The sequence below is a fragment of the Chiloscyllium punctatum genome, chromosome 35 (genome assembly GCF_047496795.1).
Source record: "Chiloscyllium punctatum isolate Juve2018m chromosome 35, sChiPun1.3, whole genome shotgun sequence".
Classification (NCBI taxonomy): domain Eukaryota; kingdom Metazoa; phylum Chordata; class Chondrichthyes; order Orectolobiformes; family Hemiscylliidae; genus Chiloscyllium; species Chiloscyllium punctatum.
Genome location: NC_092773.1, coordinates 5,005,595 through 5,025,978, shown reverse-complemented (window position 1 = coordinate 5,025,978; position 20,384 = coordinate 5,005,595). Strand labels below are relative to the sequence as shown.

General features: G+C 43.7%; 1 protein-coding gene across 3 annotated transcripts in view; it reads left to right on the top strand.

Annotated features, from left to right (window-relative positions):
* The window catches only part of LOC140459586 (transcription factor 7-like 2), a 50,349-nt gene extending 37,043 nt beyond the window's left edge, over positions 1-13,306 (top strand). For all 3 annotated transcript variants that reach the window (XM_072553834.1, XM_072553833.1, XM_072553832.1), the window contains 3 exons: positions 4,808-4,915; positions 5,403-5,457; positions 11,324-13,306. In XM_072553834.1, the coding sequence (XP_072409935.1) occupies positions 4,808-4,915; positions 5,403-5,457; positions 11,324-11,718 (558 nt within the window). In that variant the 3' untranslated portion in view covers positions 11,719-13,306. The remainder of the gene's footprint in view (positions 1-4,807; positions 4,916-5,402; positions 5,458-11,323) is intronic.
* Positions 13,307-20,384: the final 7,078 nt, after the last annotated feature.

Below are 20,384 nucleotides of genomic sequence, written 5' to 3'. Positions count from 1 at the left end.
CCCTCTCCCCACCTAATCCCAGATCCATCCTTACAATTTGACACTGCCCTCTTGACCTGTCCTACCTGTTGCCATCTTCCTTACTACCTATCCACTCCATCCTCCTCTCTGACCTATCACCTTTATCCCCACCTCCATCTCCCTATCACCTCCTCAGCTACCTTTCCCCCAGCCCTACCCCCTCCCATTTATTTCTCAGCCCCCTTGGCTCACCAGCCTCTTTACTGATGAAGGGCTTATGCTCAAAACATCCATTCTCCTGCTCCTCGGATGCTGCCTGACTTGCTGTGCTTTTCCAGAACCACATTTTCCGTCTCTGATCTCCAACATCCACAGTCCTCACTTCCTCCCATTTGTCAAGTGTAGACAGCTGATCAAGCGAATCCAGAGAGGTGTATAAGAACAGTAGAAATATACTTAAGAGGAACAGTTAGAAGGGCAAAAAGAATTAGGTTCATTGTCAAAAGAATAGGAATACAGTGAAAAGTGTACAATGTCACCAAGACACAGTGACATCTTCAGTACAAAACTTACGTACAAAAAAATGGAGAAAATAAAAAAGATATGCATAGTATAAGTAAGGAAAGTAAGAGATAAAGCTAAAAAGGTAGAATTTACATTCTTTCTATAACAGCTTCCATGTGGTTTAACCAGGCTTCACCAGTGTCCAATCAGTAGCCATCTTGGCTCTGGGCCCATTGGTTGCTATACCCGTGCTGCCCGGGACTGCTGGCTGCCCCTGCTTCGCTAGGCAGCTAGGCACCCTGCCCTTGCTCCTTGGCACCTGCCCACCATGTGTTGTTATTCTAGAAGCTGTGAGGTAAAGCCAGGGAACTATAGACTGAGCCTTAGGGTCCGTGGTTGCTCAGTTGTTGGAGGAGAGTCAGAGGATGGAATTTACGTGCATTTGGAAAGGCGAGGACTGATCAGGGATTGTCAACATTGTGTTGTGCCTGGGAAATAGTGTCCCACTAACCTGATTGAGTTATTTTCAAGAGGTGACAAAGAAGATTAATAAAAGCAGAGCAGTAGACCTTGTCTATATGGACTTCAGCAAAGCATTTGACAAGGTTCTGCATGGTAGACTGGTTAATAAGGTGACATGACATGGAATCCTGAGGGAGCTGATCAGTTGCACACAAAATTAGTTTGAAGGTTGGAGACAGAGAATGATGGTACAGGCTTGCGTTTTGGACAGGAGGCCTGTGGTCACTGGTGTGCCATGAGGATCGGTGCTGGGTCCATTGATTTACATCATTTACTTAATGCTTTGGATGTGAATAGAAGAGGCATGGTTTGCAATTGACACCAATATAGGTAGCGTGGTATACAGTAAAGAAAACGATCTCCGAGTACGATGGGACCTTGGTGAGATGTTCTTTTGAGTACAGGAGTTGGGACATCATATCATGGCTGTATAGGATATTGGTTAGGCCACTTTTAGAATCCTGTGTACAGTGTTGGTCTCATCCTCCTATAGGAAGGATGTTAACCTGAGAGTGTGCAGAAAGGAATTATATAAGGATGTTGCTGGGACTGGAGGGTTTGAGTTACAGAGAGAGGCTGAATGCTGTTTTCCCTGGAATGTCCGTGGCTGAGGGGGGGAATGTCAAGGTCTTTTTCCTGAGGTGGGCAAGTCCAAATCTGGGGTGACATAGGTTTAGGGTGACAGGGGAAAGATTTAAAAAGAACCTGAGGTGTAACTCGATGGTGTGTGTATGGAATGAATTGCCAGAGGAAGTGGTGGAGGCAGGTGCAATTATAACATTTAAAAGGGTCTCTGGATGGGTATATGAACAGGTAGAGTTCAGAGGGATATGGGCCAAATGCTGGCAAATGCAACTTGATCAGATTGGGATGTCTCTTTGGTGCAGATAAGTTCAACCAAAGGGTCTGTTTCCATGTTATATGACTGTATGGATCCACTATTTGCTCTCTTACCGGCCTTTCAGCAATCTATAATGCAATCCATCGGTGCCTGTGCGACACGGTGGCTCAGTGGATAGCACTGCAGCCTCACAGCACCAGGAATCCCAGGTTCGATTCCAGCCTCGGGTGACTCTGTGTGGAGTTTGCACAATTTCCCTGAGTCTGTGTGGGTTTCCTCCGGGTGCTCCGGTTTCCTACCACAGTCCAAAGATGTGCAGGTTAGGTGAATTGGTCATGCTAAACTGCCCATAGTGTTAGGTGCATTAGTCAGGGGGAAATGGGTCTGGGTGGGTTACTCTTCAGAGGGTCAGTGTGGACTGGTTGGGCCGAAGGGCCTGTTTCCACACTGTAGGGAATCTAATCTCTACCTGGAGTCCTGGTAGCCTCTTTAGCAACTCCTCTTTATCTATCACTGTACTGCTCAGTTGCTCAGCACCCACATTTTCAACCAGGCCATTGTCGCCCTTTTCTGATAAAAACAGAATCAAAGTACTCATTTGCTACATCTGCTGTACCTTTTTGTTTCATTGACCAGCTTACCCCGTTTGTTCCTCTGGGCCCACGTCTATCCTTCATTAACCTTTTACAATTAATATGTTTGAAAATATTTGATGACTTGTTTTAGCATAGCCTGCCATCCTTTTCTCATGCTTCCTCTTAGCATTCCTTCTTCCAGCCTTAGCCTCTGTCCTGCATTTCAGATACTCTTCCTGATTTCTGTTGTGATTATTATTCCAGAATGTATTGTACGCTTCCTTGCTCTTGCTGCTTTTCTCATCAGTATCCTTGTTGTCCAGGGTACCCTTGCTTTGAATATACTATTTATTTCTCTTAGGGATGTACCTAGCTTGAACCCTATTCATCTTTCTTTTGAAATTCTCCTGTTTTTCATCATTGTTTCATCCACCAAAATATGTTTCCAATCAACCTTCTCTAGTTCAATGTCTGAACCCCTAAAATCTGTCTTTGTCCAGTCTGGATCTTAATCGTTGACTGATTTTTCATCCTTTTCTAACCTGATATTTAATCCTATTATATCCTTATGACTATTTCTTAAAAGCTGTCCCATTCTGATGTTCTCCAATTAACATGCCTCATTTCCTTGGACCAGATCCAGAACATCTTTCTCTCTCGTGTTACAATACAGGGTAAACCCTCCGACTAATTTTAAACCATGCACACAGAAAAGTTCACTTCGCACCATCATCTGTTAAATTTCGAGAGGCAAAGAATTGTCCCAGATTTCACTATTTAAAGAAAAAAAATTTTATTCTTTAAATCCTAAACAGAACATTAAACGTGAACTATTTACAACTGCTTTCTCTGAAACCTAATTGTACCTCCCACTCAACAATACTGATCCGATAAATTCCCTCTTAAATTTACGGCAAATCAGTTCCAAAAACCCATTGTTGCCTTCGGATGTCAAACTTTCTCTGTCGATTTCTCTAGGTTGGCTTTGGTGTTCTGCTGCACAAATGTCTTATGGACGGTTCCCTTTCAGAGAGCTGTTCTCCTAGCTCTTATGTTGGTGACTCACAGCTTTTTGCTGTTCTCCCTCTGACTGTTCGAAACGTCTGATTTTAAAACCCAACATATCGGATCATTTCATTGGTTTGATGTCATCCAAAACAGTAAAATTCAAATTTGATTGGATTTTGGAATCTGGGGCATAATTTAAACTGGCCGAATTTGAATTTGTTTTGTACCATGGTAATGCAGCTCCATCTGTTTGTGTCAACCAAATGTTACACTTTTAAATCTTTCAGCACAGTCTGTGCCAGCCAGAAATTTCAGCTCCCTTTAAAGGTACAGTGCACGTCTACAACTCCATTACGCTAGTAGGACTGGAAATGTGCTGTTCCAGAAAGTTCTCCTGCACGCGTTTCAGGGATTTCTCCCCCTCTGTGCCACACATTTTTATTTTCACAGTCTGTCATCAGTTAATTGAAATTACCAACTATCGCAATACTACATGTCATGCACATTTCCATAATCTACCCACAAATGCTGTCTCCTACTGTTTCCCCTCCTTTATTTGAAAGTCTGTGACACACGCCCAGAAAAATCACTGCTTCCGTCCTGTTTCTCACCTCCAACCAAATAGATGCTAATACAGGAACTGCATCATGTTCAGGAACATAGATACTGACTTTGACCAAGATTGTAAAACCTCCTCCCTTTTTTAAACAACCAGAGTTTTACTTAAAAGCCATATAATCCAGGATGTTAAGTATCCAGACCTATTCTGGTTTGAGCCAAGTTTTTGTCAATGGTACTATGTTTTACTCCCCTCAAGTAATCTTTACTTTCAGGTTCTCAGTTTTATTCATGAGACTCCATGCATTTACATACACAGAATTTAATCTTGCCCTTATCTCTTTCTTGTCGATTTCCTTGTTCACTTTCAACATTCAAGTCTTCCCTCATTTATTTTTCCCTGTTCCACATCTTCTCTTGTTGGCTTTCTCTGATACTTGCAAAATTAGGTCCTTGAGTCAATCCATCTCCTGCCTTACAAGATTAAATCCACCCCCACTGCCCTAGTTACTCTCTCAGCCAGATGTTCTGCATATCACTGGCTTTTGTTATTTGATAATTGTTCTTGTGAAATGTTTTGTGACATTTGACTACATACAAGGTGCTATTTGAATACAAGTTGGTTTGATTGTATTGGGTTTCACTTGGGTCAGGATGCTGAACGAAGCTGCTTCTTTAAGTCCCATCTGTTCACTGCCCTTTCTTGGATTCTGGCATGGTTGAGATAGGAATGGTGGGAGTAGGTTTTCATTTGTTGGTGAGGAGGAATGAATTGTTCGGTCCCAGGATCTCCTCCTCTGCTTTCCTGCAGGTAAACTCTCATTGTGTCTCCTGACAGTGGCATGCTTTGACAAGAGAGGAGCAGTCAAAATATTATGAACTTGCAAGGAAGGAACGGCAACTCCACTCTCAGCTCTACCCTGGGTGGTCAGCGCGAGACAATTATGTGAGTATCTATGCTGGGTTGTGCGAATGCAGCCTGTGAGATTGGAAGAGATGAGATTTGTGTTAGAGGGGTGTGACAGTAACTGAGAGCCCTCACTCCATCCAGTGCCAGCTGGACAGAACTAGGGAAAAGACAAGAAAGGTGAAAGTGAGGACTGCAAATGCTGGAGATTAGAGTGGTGCTGGAAAAGCGCAGCAAGTCAGGCAGCATCCTGCTCCTCAGATGCTGCCTGACCTGCTGTGTTTTTCCAGCACCAAAAGACAAGAAAGGCCTGCTGCTTCATCATCTACTTGCTCTGACAGTGTGATTTCTCTCTCATGTCTCTGTTATCACTGGCTCATGTGGATGATCACAGGGCACTGCACTGCCCTTGTGTTCATATCACGGGCATGTACCTTGGCCTCAGTTTTTGCCATGCCCTGCCCACCACAGGCTGTCATCGATTGGGTGTAGATGACTGACTCATTCCCAAGTCTCTGTTTGACAGGGGAAGAGGAAGAAGAGGAAACGAGACAAGCAGCAGCCAGAGAGAGACAATCGAGGTGAGTTCTTTGCTCATTGAATTGTACAGCGTTGTGTGTTAGTGTGTGTGTGTGCACAATTGCAGGTTGATTGTTCAATACTGTTATTTGTGTGTGCTTCTGAGGATCTGCTAGCTGTTTGAGCAGCAAGGAGCCCGCCATCATCTCTTTTGTCTGTCCTTCTGTGATTTGGGTCATTGTGTGTTTGCTGCCTGAACAAATAAAGGGTGAATAGTGTGATTGTGTGCACAGAGTAGTTGGGGATGATTCCATGGTTTCCACCATGAGTTCCATGAAGCAGAGTCTGAACCAGTTGATTGGAAAAAAGAACGCTCTTGTTTATTTGGAAGCTTCAATGCCTCGCCATGTCCCAGAGCTGTAATCACTGTAGAATGTAAAAAGCCTGGGAGACCAACTGTGCACAGAAATCAACCGCAAAGGGCATGTCATCCAGTACTCTGTTTGACTAATGTTGGTTGGCGGGGAAGACCTGGTTTGGACACTGCTGGGAATTTGCTTCCACTTATAATTGTGACCATGAGATCTTTCACATCCACATGACAAGGGAGCTGGGGACTGTGCAATGCTCCTTCAGCACTGACACTCTGACAGTACAGTGCTCTGTCAATGCTATTCCTCAAACACTGTGGTGGTCCCTCAGTCCTGACTCTGACCGTGCAGAGCTGCCTCTGTACTGGCTCCCCAGCATACACTGTACTGTTGGTCTAGTTCGTGAACTTCAAATGGAGGAGAGGTTTGTTTTGCTTTGGTTTTCTGTTGACATGTTTTGTACTCCATGAATAAGCAGACAGTGTAACTATGATGCGAAAATATACAATATTCTTTAGTTTTAATGCTTGCATTTAGAAGCACTAACTCTCTCCTATGCCCCCCCCCCATGCCCCTCTCTGTCTCCTCCCTACCTTATGTCTGTCTAATTCCTTTTGCCTCTTTCCCCTTCCTTCCTCTCTCCTCTTCCCTCTTACCCCACCTTATGCATTCAGTTTGTGATGCCCCTTGGTAGTCTGTGCAGGTAACGTCTTCTCTCTCAATCCATTCTTATTCTTCACTTATCAGTCCAAACATGTGGTGCCTGGTTTGATTGCTCTTGGTGTTTATTGGCTCTTTTTGGGCTTCCATGCAAGTGACAGGGGCTCAGGAACTGAGCACATTTGAACCCAGCTCACCTGTGCCAGTGAGGCTCATTACCTGGAAAACCAGGACCAGGAAGAGGTCATTCAGACTGTTCAGCCATTCAGTGAGATCATTGTCTGATCTACAATATATATGTGTGCCTCTTTGCCCTATACTATTAACACCTTCGCTCAATACACATTCAAGCATCTAAAATGCTTTGGCATCACTTCCTGTTTGCGAAGAACATTGCAGATTACTCTTGAAATGAAGAATTCTTGTCTGGTCACACTGCTTAAAGGTTTGGTTTTTACCTTTTAGACTCCTTTCTTCCACTTACCCTTGCTGCACCCCTTAATTTTTGGAAAGATTGGATTAATTTGGCCTCCGCCAACTAAATAAATATTCCAAGGTGTACAATATTTTGGAGAGGCGGACAGTATGGGAAAGGGAGTATCCCTGATGGTAAACGAAGATATAAAGCACATTAAGGTATGGGTGGAAATTAGGAATCACAAAAGTCAGTGAACACTGCTGCCTGCTGAAATGTTTGGAGCTTGTAATACAAGCCATGTGGGAGACTTCAATCTTTATATGGACAGAGTGAATCAAATTGGCAAGAGTGCTCAACAACGTGTCAGTTGTATGTTTTTGTAACAGTTTCTTGGAGCAATACATTTGGAACTGACCTGATACAAAGCTATATGCAATCAAGTATTCTGTCATGAAGCACGGTGAATTAGTTATATGAAAGCAAAAACTCCTCTGGGAGTCATTGATCATAATACCATTTAAGTTCACAATAAGTTTGTGAGTGACATACACTCAACATAAAAAGCAAGCTTAAACTTGAACACGTTAAATTCTATAGGTAAAAGAGAAGAACTGCTTTTGGTTAATTAGGTAAATAGATGAAAAGGCTGAACAAGAACAGTGGTCCCATTTAAAGAAATTATTGGAATGCTCAACACATGGAGATTGCATTGAAAACTCAGCAAAAATCTTTGGCTCACTCAGAAGCTTAAACATTGTGTTCAATTTAAAGAAGACTTTAATATTACAAAAAAATGTAGTTAGCTAGAGGATTGGGTGTGTTTCAGAAACCAGCAATGGCCTATCAAAAATGAAACAAGGAATAGGTTAAATATGAGAATAAACTAGGTGACAGTTTGTGAGTACTTTAAAGTTTTGTGAAAAGGAAGAGTACTTAAAGCAGAGATTGGAGAAGTAACTGTGGAAATGAAGAATTGGTGAAGATATTGTGGGCACTATGGTAGCTCAGTGGTTAGCATTGCTATTTAACAGTGCTTAGGGACCTTTGTTTGATTCCACTCTCGGGCAATATGTGTGTGTGGAGTTTGTACATTCTTCTGTGTCTGCGTGGGTTTCTCCCAGGTGCTCTGGTTTCCTTCCACAGTCACAAAGTACGGGTTAAGTGGATTGCCCATCGTATCCAGGGATGTGCAGTCAAGGTGGGTTAGCTATGGGAAATGCAGATTTACAGGAAAAGGTTTGGATGGGATTTTCTTTGGAGGGTTGTGTGGCCTCAGTGGGCCTGCTTCCACACTAAGGAATTTACGATTGCACAAGCATATTGTATCTGTCTTTAAGATAGAACATGCAAGTTTCATTGGAGAAATGGGCACTAATCTGGAGGAAAAGAAAGTGGGGAATGCCCAAGAGTTCATATCAACTGAGAAACAAAATTGCTGAAAGTTGAGACTAAAATTTGACCAATGTTGCTGTAGGATTGTAAAAGACAAAACCAGAGATTGTGGATCCACTGGCTCCTTTCTTAGATTCAGGAACAGTCCCATTAGATTGGAAAATGGCAAATATTACATGGCTTTTCAGGAAAGGAGACAGTGTCAAAACATTGAGTTGGTCAGTAAGCTGAATATGGGATCTGTTTCCCTTACATTGATTGTTAGGAAAATCCTAGCATCTATTGTTAAGGAAGTCGTCTCAAAGCACTTATGAAAACCTATTATGATTGAAACATCAATGTGGGATTTTATTCTGGGGGAAAAGCTGCTTAATAAATTTCTTGTAATGTTTTGAGCATTTATCTAGTAAAGTAGATGAAGGGGATCAATTGATATAGTTAACCTGGATTTCCAAGACCCATTTCATAGGGTGCTGCATGAAATGTGAATAGGCCCAGTGAGGGCTGGTGGAGCTGGGGTACCTCAATGTTATTATTAGAGGTTTGAATAATGAACAGGAATCAGAGAGTGGGTGTAAATAGGTCATTTTCAAGTTGGCAGGCAGTGAATAGTTGAATGCTGCAAGGGTCAGTTCTGGGACCTCAGCTATTTACAGTTTACTCTGTTTCTCAGCCAGAGATTTTACTGTAATGTTCTGTGAACTTTAGAAAAATGCAAGGTGATCTCGTTGAAACACAAGATCTTAAAGAGGCTTGGACCAAGCAGACTGAGAGATTTGTTTCTGCTGGATTAGGGAATGATGGGTATGGGTGCATAGTCTTGGGATAAGGAGGGGTATCATTTAGGTCGGGATGAGGAGAAATCTTTCCACACGGTTGTGAATCTCTGGAATTCTCTGCCCCAGAGAGTTAATTCACTCTCCGTCTTTGAATACATTTAAGATTAGACAGGTTTTTGGTCTCAGGGAATCGAGGGATAACGTGGCGTTGTAGCCTGAGATCAGCCATGATCGTTGAGTGCTGAAACAGGCTTGATGGGCCAAATGTTTTACCCCGCTCCTATTTCATGTTAATCCAGACAGCACAACATGAGTTTATGCAATCTTGTCCTCAAATTTAATTCTTGCATTCCAAATGTCATTTGAGTAAATCTATACTGCGCTCCCTCTATCGCTAATTCATCCTTGTGAAGGCCTGTGTCCCAGACACTGCCGTTGCTCCAGCTGTGTTTAGCCAAGACATTGTACAGTTCAAGCATGACTTCTAGCCTGTTGTATTCCATTTCTGTTCAAATAAAGGCCAGTGTTCCATCACCTTTCTGGTTATATTCTGTATTTGCTCGTAATGTTTGCATGACCTTCTTACGTGGTCTGCATTTGGCTGCTCTGAAATCTGTCTGCCAGTTTTGTCTGTTCACTTATTGCATCAATTTCACTTATTTCCAGTGACAAAACTGAGATTAACGCTAATCGTTGTGTCATGTGTCGCTTTGGCTTTTCAACTAAATTATTGATAAACAGAGAATAGTTGAGGCTGTAAGACGAATGATTGTGAGGCAGCCCTGGTCACTTGCTGTCATCTGGCAAACTCCCCTTTGTCCCCAAACTCTATCTCCTGTTTTGCAGCTACTCTCTGAACCAGGTCAATCCTTGACCTTCAATTCCATAAATTTCAATTGTAACTAATCGTCATGGAAAGTCCATTGCATTCATACACATTTCCCTGTCCACTCCTTCAGTCACTTAGTCAAAATATTCGACAGAAATGAACCTTCCTTTTCCAAATCCATGCTCAAGCTCTCTGATCAGCTGGACATTTTTAGGCTGTCAGATTTCCCCCATCTTGAGCAACTCAGTTTCTTGCTGACAAATAGTTGTTGAACTGGTCAGCACTCCCTGGTTTTCCTTTGTCTCTGTGATATTTAATGATTGTGACTTACAGTTTTCCCATCTAAGTTTCCAAAGTAGTGAAGAATGTCGTTAGAGTACGGTCCATTTTGCTACCTCGAGATAAGGCACAGAGGATGGTCATTTGGCCGATGGAATCCTTGGCAACTTTCCACCTGGTTCAGTCAGACCTGTTCCCCTACACTATCTTTGTCGTCCTGCAGGTTTTGCTTGCTCAAGTACCCAATTTAACATCATCTCCACTATCGCCACCACTGGCAGAGTCCTGGTCAGGACCAATGGCCACATTTTTAATTAAAAAGGGTTCTTCCGTGTGTTCTGCAGCATCTCTTTCCCTCATACTCAAAATTCTGTTCCCCAGTCCTTGCAATGTGAGCAAATGGGACCACCTTTTCTTTTTCCCATCTAAACCTGTCATAATCTTTTCACCTCCATACAATCTCCCTCGACTTCACCCAGCCTTGTTATCTTTTAGTTTAAATGCTGAATTGCAAGTCATTTGATTCTGGAGTTGTGTTGTTCTTTTGTGCAATCCTCTCTTCAATATTCTAATTCTGGCGAACTCCTGTCCCTGGCTTGATATTTGTTTCTTTGGGATATCAGACAGACTGACCTGATGCAAAATAATTGGTCAACGTATTACTACTACTTTGTTATTATTGGGAGGATCAGTGTTCAAATTTCTCCTGATTGCACTATTTTTCAAATTCTATTTTCCTGTATTGAGTTTGGCATTAAAAAAATCCTTTTTCTCAACTCATATGTTTGTTTTCCAACTTTTACAGTTCTTTACCGAAAGTAAGGATCTGTGCTGTTTTTGAATTTTTAAAAATTTTTTATGTTCCCTCTGACCTATTTAGAGTTGTTCTGTCTTATTTGGCAACTAAATCTCTTGAGCCATGTGATGATAAAATGTGTTTGCCATAGGAGTTTAAACCCCAATCAGTCCTGCCCCCCACAACTTGTTGCTCTTGAACTCCACCTACTCCTGGTGACTGTGCTGCTGGGATTCGATTGTCCTCCTTTTCTGCCTCCACAGCTTGCTGTTTAGGAAGAGGTAGGATCACTGTCAGTATGGAATGGGTGACTGTGTGTGTGAAAGGTTGACACTGCGTATGCTTCACATTGCTGTGACATTCTCACTTTCGACTCTCGTTCTGATGCCTTATCTTCCTTCTAGATCTGTCCCTGCCAGTGTCCCGCCGGAAACTCAAGTGTGTACAGTACCTGCGGGCAGATGGGAGTTGTGCCCCACCTGTATCTGCCACCGGCAGTGTCTTGGACTCACCGCCTTCGCCATCCACTCTGCAGCTGCAGCCAGATCCTCCGGTCTCTGAGCAGGCACAGCCCCTCTCACTCAGCACCAAGCTGACTGCCCTGTCCTCCTCCACCCCAGCTGCCACCATTACAGAGAGTAGCTCCTCACCTGCCAGTGCACGACACCTCTCCTACACCGCCATCCCCACTTTCCTGTTAACTCCTCCTTCTTCAGTGGAGGCAGCTTCGCATTCCCAACATGCTGTACCCGCTGTGCAGACACAGCCATTGTCTCTGGTGACCAAATCAACGGAGTGATTGTATTTATAGCCTGTGTTTCAGAACTGCAACCTTCCACAGAGACTGTCAGATGTTCTTTGGTCAATATTTGACCCAATTTTAAATGGAAACCTGTAAATATGTTTTTTCGTTAATGCAGCTGGAGGGAGGAGCTGAGTCAAGGGAGGCATTTCCAAGACGACAGATATCTCTTTTTCCCTCTGTCCATGTTTGAACCACCTCCATTCCATTTGATGTGTTCATTACAGTCGGCACAGGTACAGTGTGAACTCTCACTGCTCTGAGAGTGAGAGTCAGGTTTAATCAGGGTGGGAACAGAACAGTGTACTGAGTGCTTGCAATTTATTTTGTGCTGTGGCGGATATTAGCCTATTTAAAGAGAAGGGGCAATATTGGCCAGGGGCTAGGTGGGAGGGAAGGAAGACCATCTGAGCTAGGCTAAAACAGGAGAGTATTTTATTGAAGTCAGGACAGGGTATCCTAAGAGGGGGGCAGATGTGGGGCAGGGGGCGGGGTGGTGTGTGTTGAGAGATTATGGAATGTAGTTGGCGAACAGCTTGAGTTCCTGTGCAAGGCTGGTCAGGATTGAAGGAGATGCCAAACTCAAACTAGTTTCACCTGAATCTCTCTGTTGTGGGGAGGGGCGTCAGTGGGATAGATGAGACTGTCGCGCTTGCTCACACAATCATGCCACCAGTGCCCCCTTGTTCCCTGCCTCTGCCTGGAGGCGAATTCACCTGGTGACCTAATATCCTGGTTCTTGTCCAGGATCAGAGACTTAAGGAGCAGTTCCCTGTGAGGCAGAGGTGAGTTGCTCCTACCAAAGGGAGAATGGCACAACTGAAATTTAATTCTCTGGAAGATGATTCGATTTTGTGCCACAGCTAGCATTTCAGTTCTCTTGCCTTTTAAAAGGAAGCATTTGATGAGAAAGTGGGGTTTTATCAGGAGGCCATTGGGTTTACTGGTAAGAGTCAGTGCTCTGTGTGCTGGCTGAAAGAAAGTCCCACCTACACGATGTCATGCGAAGGGTGCAGCCTTCTGGAGTCAAATAGCCCAGTTGTCTACTAACAGACTGAAGAATGAGGAGTAGATCCCGTTCCAAGTTGTGGTGAAAGCAGACAGCCATCACCTGCCTTACTGGGTACCACATTGACACGAATGGTCACCCCAATTGAAGGCCATGTTGTCTTTTAAATAGCTCAGGGGTGAGAAGGACTTGTGGAAGAGGTTGCAACAATCCTGAACCTCAGTCAAGAGGCTTGAACAGTTCTTTAGCTGCACTGTTCAGCTTCTTGTCAGTTGTCAGCCAAACCCCTCTTTCCCATTTTCAACATCCCTCTTTTTTTTTTCAATTACCTTGTCTTTTTTAAAAAATGTAAAAATGTTCTTACATAAATCTTGTACATGAAAATCTTTTTGTATTTAGGGTTTTTTTTAATAGGACTACAGTTGGCGGCTTTCTGTTGTGAGAAACAGAACCTTCTAGAATGTTTTACATTTTGAAATGTGTGAATAAACTGAACGAATACATGTACATTTTGGGGGGGTGGGTGGATGAAAAATGAAGATTCTCCAAATAAAATTGTTTCCTTTTTGAATCAAATTGTTGGGTGATCCTGAGATCTGCAGGATGACTAAATAAACAAGGGTAAGTAAACTTTGGGCATTTGGCGGGGGGGGGTAGGGGTTAAAGTTAGAGTGAGAGGGTGTCGACTGGGCAGGATGTTAGTGGAGCTGGCATTTCAGGGATCAAGGGGAGGACTTCTAACGAGGGAAAGGCTTGACATCAATGGGTAAAATATCAACTGGTTTTGGCTTCGAAATCAGGGTGAGGGGTAAAAGCTGCAGTCTTTACTGAAGCTCCAACCAAATAACTCATGAGTGAAAGATTGATGGGTTTACACGGTCGTTCCCAAATGAGTTATTGGGCATGTGAAGGGTGTGTTGGGGGAGTGATATCTCCGGGGAAAGGTATATGTGCAGTCAGCCACTGGGTAGCGAGGTATTAATATGAATTGAAACCATGTACATCAACCTTTGGTGAAGGAGTGAACAAATTGTACAGGTCTCTGATGGGCTAACAAGCAGGCCCTGCTTACATAGAGAGACAGCAAAGTTCAGAAATGAAACTTTGGGCTGGGGTGTGGTTGTCTGGTGTGAAATGTGGACAGGAACAAAATCATCATCTAATACAAGTTTGGTAAATAGTGGTTTGGATGAAGCAGTGGCCCATGCAGCCACATCCATAGCAATGCCTTGTGCTTGAAGGCTGTAGAGAAACACACAATAGGACTAGACTCTGACAGGCTCTTAGGGTGCAGTGTCCTTACCTCTGGATCAGGAGACCGGAGTTCAAGTCCCCACTTGTTGCAAGGTGTATCATCACATGTCTCAATGGGCTTATTCGAAAATCGAGGACTGCATTCAGAGGGTCCAGTGGCTTTAATGTACGGAAGAAATGTTCTGAATATGGAATGCTAGAAAAAACTTTTGTGTCCCATTCTGATTTGTCAGCCCTCAAACAACTTTTGAACACACAGCCTTACCATTGCTATCTTATTGTGCAGTTTCCTGGGTCCTATTCTTTCCTGACAGATAAAATGAAGAAAAGGCCCATTGTTGAGTACCTCATCTGTCTGATGTGGGTGCTCAGAGTGAGTGCAAGCTGTCAGCTCTGAATCTTCCATCTGCGAACTGCTCTTCAACGAATTCTCAAAGGTCACCCAGAACAGGGAGAGGTCCAGCAGAACTGCTTCATCCTGCATGCTCTTCGCCCGTCTACAATTATTGGCTGTGGAAGACTTCCTTGAGGAGCGGACTCGAGCTCTGCTGTCTGATCAAAATTATGGCATAGTTAATTTATGAAAATAATGATATTTTGTCCCTTCATCTCTCCTGTCACTTCTTCCAAAAACTCCAATGGGAATGATATGACTGGCTTGGAAGACGAGCAAATGTGTGGACAAAGTGTTTTGTGTTTGAGGAAACATGGAGTGAAGCTGAGTCAGCTCAAAGGGTTAAATGGGCCTACCTTTACTACTATTTTCTGTGAGACCTTGAGTTCAATATTGTCACCAAGCTTCATACACACTGCTGGCTGAATCCATAGTGGTATTCACCTCTGGCTCAGTGAGAAGCTGTAGAATGCAGAGGAGTTCTCCCTTTGAATGTTTCCATCTTCTGCCTCTCCACTCCTCCCAGCACCAGGGTACAGCTGAGTACTGCAGTCTACAGATCTTTGTTGGTACAGCCTCTGAAGGAAACCAACATTTTCAAGAGTGAAATGTTTCACATTTTTTTGATCCTGAGGTGTCAATTACGTTTTGTTCAAATTCTGTGTATTTTGTAGGAATGAGAGGCAATCCCATTGTAAGATTCTGGTAGGGTAGGCATTAGGAGATTGTTCTTGCCAGTCTGGGAATCTTAAACACAAAATATGGGCTGATCATTCAGGACTGAGATGCGATCTGCTGTCTTTACTTATTCTGGCTACATGTAACTCTTGACCCACAGTAATGTGGTTGTCTTTTACTGCTGTTTGGCCAATAAATGCTAACCTAGTGTTTTTGGAATCCATGAGGGGGAGGGGGAGTAACCCCAAGTCATGGTCCATATAGGTAGGAATAGGAATGGGGATTTAAGGCAGAAATTCACGGAGCTAGGGTTGAAGCTTAGTGCTAGAACAAAGAGTTGTTATCTCTGCTTTGTTGTCTGAGCTAGCGAGGCGAGGAATAGGGGGAGAGAGCAGTTGAACATGTGGCTACTGAGATGATGCAGGAGGGAGGGTTTCAAATACCTGGCGGGACCTCTACAAACAGGATGGTCTACACCTGAACCAGAGGGGTACCAATATCCTGGGGAGGCGGTAGGTGCTGAAATTTGCTAATGCTGTTTGGGGGGGTTAAACTAATTCAGGAGGGGGGTGGGAACCTAAATTGGAGGTTGAGAGTGGTGAGGTCAGCAATGAGGTTTCAAGGTGTGGGCGGCACGGTGGCACAGTGGTTAGCACTGCTGCCTCACAGCGCCAGAGGCCTGGGTTCAATTCCCACCTCAGGCGACTGACTGAGTGGAGTTTGCACATTCTCCCTGTGTCTGTGCGGGTTTCCTCCGGGTGCTCCAGTTTCCTCCCACAGTCCAAAAATGTGCAGGTCAGGTGAATTGGCCATGCTAAATTGTGTTAGGTGCAAAGTGAATGTAGGTGAATGGGTCTGGGTGGGTGCGCTTTGGCAGGTCGGTATGGACTTGTTGGGCCGAAGGACCTGTTTCCACGGTGTAAGTAATCTAATCTAATCTAATCTAAAACAAGTATTCACGGGCAAGTAGGAAGGTGGGTTGAAGTGTGTCGACTTCAACATCAGGCGAATCTGGAATAAGGTGAGTGAACTTGTAGCATGGATTGCTACCTGGGGCTTTGATTTTGTGGTGATTTCAGGGACATGGATAGAGCAGAGACAGGAATGGTTGCTGCGGTTTCTGGGATTTCAATGTCTCAGTAAGAGCAGAGAAGATGGTAAAAGAGGAGGAGGTGTGGCGTTGTTAGTCAAGGACAGTATTACAGCGGCAGGATGTTTGAGGACTTGTCTACCGAGGTCATATGGCCTGAGGTTTGGAGGGTCACTCTGGAAAGGAGAGGTCGCCTTGTTCGGGGTTTCCATAGGCCTCTGAATAGTTCCAGAGATGGAAAGGATAGCAAAGATGATTCTGGACAGGAGCGAGAGTAACAGGGTAGTTGTTATGAGGGACTTCAATTTCCCCAATATTGACTGGAAATACTATAGTTCGAGTACTTTAGAGGGGTCAGTTTGTGGCCTATCCATGCAGGATGGCTTCCTGACACAGTACGTAGACAGGCCAACAAAGGGCAAGGCCACTCTGGATTTGGTACTGGGTAATGAACCCAGCCAGGTGTTAGATTTGGAGGGAGGTGAACACTTTGACGACAGTGAGCACTTTATTTTAGCCATGGAAAGGGATTGGTATATAATGCAGGGCAAGAGTTATTGCTGAGCAAAAGGTAATTATGATGTGATTAGGCAAGATTTACAATGCATAGGATGGGGAAAAATCTGCAGGGAATATACATAATTGAAATGTGGAGCTTATTCAACAGCTGCTGTGGGTCCTTGATAAGTGTGTACCTGTCAGAAAGGGAGGAAGAGGGCGGCATGGTTTACTGAAGAAGTTGAATCTCTAGTCAAGAGGAAGAAGGAGGTTTGTGTTAGGACGCAACATGAAGGCTCAGTTTGGATACTTGACAGTTACAAGTTATCCAGGAAAGATATAAAGAGAGAGCGAAGAAGAGCCAGGAGGGGACAAACCAACTCATTGGCAGATAGGATCAAGGAAAACACTAAAGTTTTCTTTAGGTAAATCCAGGAATAAAAGAATCACTAGAGAAAAATTAGGGCTATTAAGGACAGTACTGGGAAGTTGTGTGTGAAGTCCGAGGAGATGGGGAAGCGCTAAATGAATATTTTTTGTCAGTATTCACATTGGAAAAAGACAATGTTGTCAAGGAGAATACTGAAATACAGGCTACGAGACAAGACCGGATTGAGGTTCACAAAGAAGGAAGTGTTAGCAATTCCGCTGATGTGAAAATAGATAAATCCCCTGGGCCGGATGGCATTTATCCTACGATTTTCTGGGAAGCTAGAGAGTAGATTGCAGAGCCTTTGGCTTTGATCTGTTCAGAAGGCATATGGTGCGTGAGCTTTTATGGGAAGAGGGATTGAGTTTCGGAGGTACGAAGTTGTGCTGCAGCTGCACAAAACTTGTGTGGCCGCACTTGGGAGTATTGCGTATGTTTCTGGTCACTGCATTCTAGGAATGATGTGGAAGCTTTGGAGTGGGTTCAGAGGGGATTTACTGGGATGTTGCCTGTTCTGGAGGGAAGGTCTTATGAGGAAAGGCTGAGGGACATGAGGCTGTTTTCATTAGAGAGAAGAAGGTTGAGAGGTGACTTAATAGAGACATACAAGATAATCAGAGGGTGAGTAAAGGTGGACAGTGAGAGCCTTTTTCTTCGGATGGAGATGGCTAGCATGAGGGGACAGCTTTAAATTGAGGGGTGATAGATATAAGACAGTTGTCAGAGGTGGTACAGCGTGGAAACAGACCCTTCGGTCCAACCCATCTATTCCAACCAGATATCCCAACCCAATCTAGTCCCACCTGCCAGCACCTGGCCCAAATCCCTCCAAACCCTTCCAATTCATATACCCATCCAAATGCCTCTGAAATGTTGCAATTGTACCAGCCTCCACCACTTCCTTTGGCAGCTCATTCCATACATGTATCACTCTGTGGATAAAGTTGCCCGTAGGTATTTTTATATCTTTCCCCTCTCACCCTAAACCTATGCTCTCTAGTTCTGGACTGCCTGACCCTAGGGAAAAGACGTTGCCTATCCATGCCCCTCATAATTTTGTAAACCTCTATAAGGTCACCCCTCAGCCTCCGATGCTCCAGGGAAAACAGCCCCAGCCTGTTAAGCCTCTCCCAGTAGCTCAGATCTTCCAACCCTGGCCAACATCCTTGTAAATCTTTTCTGAACCCTTTCAAGTTTCACAACATCTTTCCAAAAAGAAGGAGACCAGAATTGCATGTAATATGCATGTAATATTCTAACAGTGGCCTAACCAATGTCCTGTTCAGCTGCAACATGACCTCCCAACTCCTGTACTCAATACTCTGACTGATAAAGGAAAGCATACCAAACGCCGCCTTCACTATCCTATCTACCTGCGACTCCACTTTCAAGGAGCTATGAACCTGCACTCCAAGGTCTCTTTGTTCAGCAACACTCCCTAGGACCTTACCATTAAGTGTATAAGTCCTGCTCAGATTTGCTTTCCCAAAATGCAGCACCTCGCATTTATCTGAATTAAATTCCATCTGCCACTTCTCAGCCCATTGGCCCATCTGATCAAGATCCTGTTGTAATGTAAGGTAACCTTCTTTGCTCTCCACTACACCTCCAATTCTGGTGTCATCTGCAAACTTACTAACTGTACCTCTTATGCTCGCATCCAAATCATTTATATACATGGCAAAAAGTAGTGGACCCAGCACCGAGCCTTGTGGCACTCCACTGGTCACAGGCCTCCAGTCTGAAAAACAACCCTCCACCACCACCCCTCTGTCTTCTACCTTTGAGCCAGTTCTGTATCCAAATGGCTAGTTCTCCCTGAATTCCGTGAGATCTAACCTTGCTAATCAGTCTCCCATGGGGAACCTTGCAGGTAGTGTCTTTACTCAGGGAGTAGTAGAGGATGTGAAATGTTCTGCCTGCAAACACAGTAGCTTTGCCAACTTTAAAGGCATGTAAATGGTCATTGGATAAACATGGATGAAAATGGAATAGTGTGGGATAGATAGGCTTCAGATTGGTTCTACATGGCCAGCGCAACAATGAGAGCCAAAGGGCCTGAACTGTGCTGTAATGTTCTATGACCTATGTTCTCGACTGTGACATGTCAAGAACAAATTTTTGAAAGATAATTTAATTAGCTCTACGTAACCCCTCAAACTGCTTGATTGAAATGTTTCACATGTAGCTTTTTACTAGCAGACAAGACTGAAGCAGTGATTTTTGGATAGCACGGATTGCTGGAGTACTCAACAAAGTGCTGCTTGAAACACTCTCTTTATACCCACTTTATGATCAATACCACCCCAGATGAAAATTTTTGTTGAAATCAACTTCACTGATAACATGCTCGTAGTCAAATTGATGAGTGCTATGTTCAGGCACATGCGGTGTCTTTTACTTGCAGACAGCAGAGCATTTCTGAGAGTGCCTTCATCTTAAATGTGATAAGCTTTAACTCATAAACATTCCTAGGTTGGATCAAGGCAGTGTTCTTGACAGGACATTGGGGTGTTCTGGTCAGGTTATCCCCTGTTGTTTTTTAAATGATCATTTTGAAAAATGAAAACAGTTTGCACCCTTTATTCCCCACAGTATGACAACGTAATCAAGATATTTTTCATGGAATCATCTGTTGTTAACTGCTGGGTTTGTCACTGTTTGGAGACTGTACTGTACTGTATTTTCTTTGTTAGATAAACAGAATACTGTTTGTAAACAGCTTCAAAAGGTGGCCAAATGATCAAAGTTAATTTTGAAACTAAAAGGGAAAAACCCAGGCCTGAATATGTTGACGTTGGATCCTAATTAAGCAAAGTCTTAGTTTTACAAATGAAATCCTTGCTTTGAAATTCCTCCCTCGATCTGGAATCTCCCATCAGGCCTCTGACCTCCGAGATGCCTGTGCTGTGCTGGCTCTGTTCTGTATTGCAGCCAGATTTGACAAGAGCCACAACTGGGGATATGCCTTTGGATATTTTGATCCAAGGTCTGGAATTTGTTCTCCACCTTTCCATTATTGTATTTCTCCTTCCTCTTAGGCCATGTTTTTGCACATTTCCTTCTGTCTCTTACTGAGAGTTGTATGGTCTCTCAAGTTTTGGATTCAGGCGGTTTCATAATGTTCAAGGCAGTATAGAGATGTTGTCTCTCAGCCACTTGGATATAAAGGCTAATATTGTAAAAGAGTTGTTAGTTACTCTCTTGTGTCTGCCTTTAATGATTTTTCTGATTGAATCTCTGAATCTGTCCAAGGGTCCCAGTCACTCAACTCAGAAAAGTCTCATCTATTTTTCTTGAATCTCGAGCT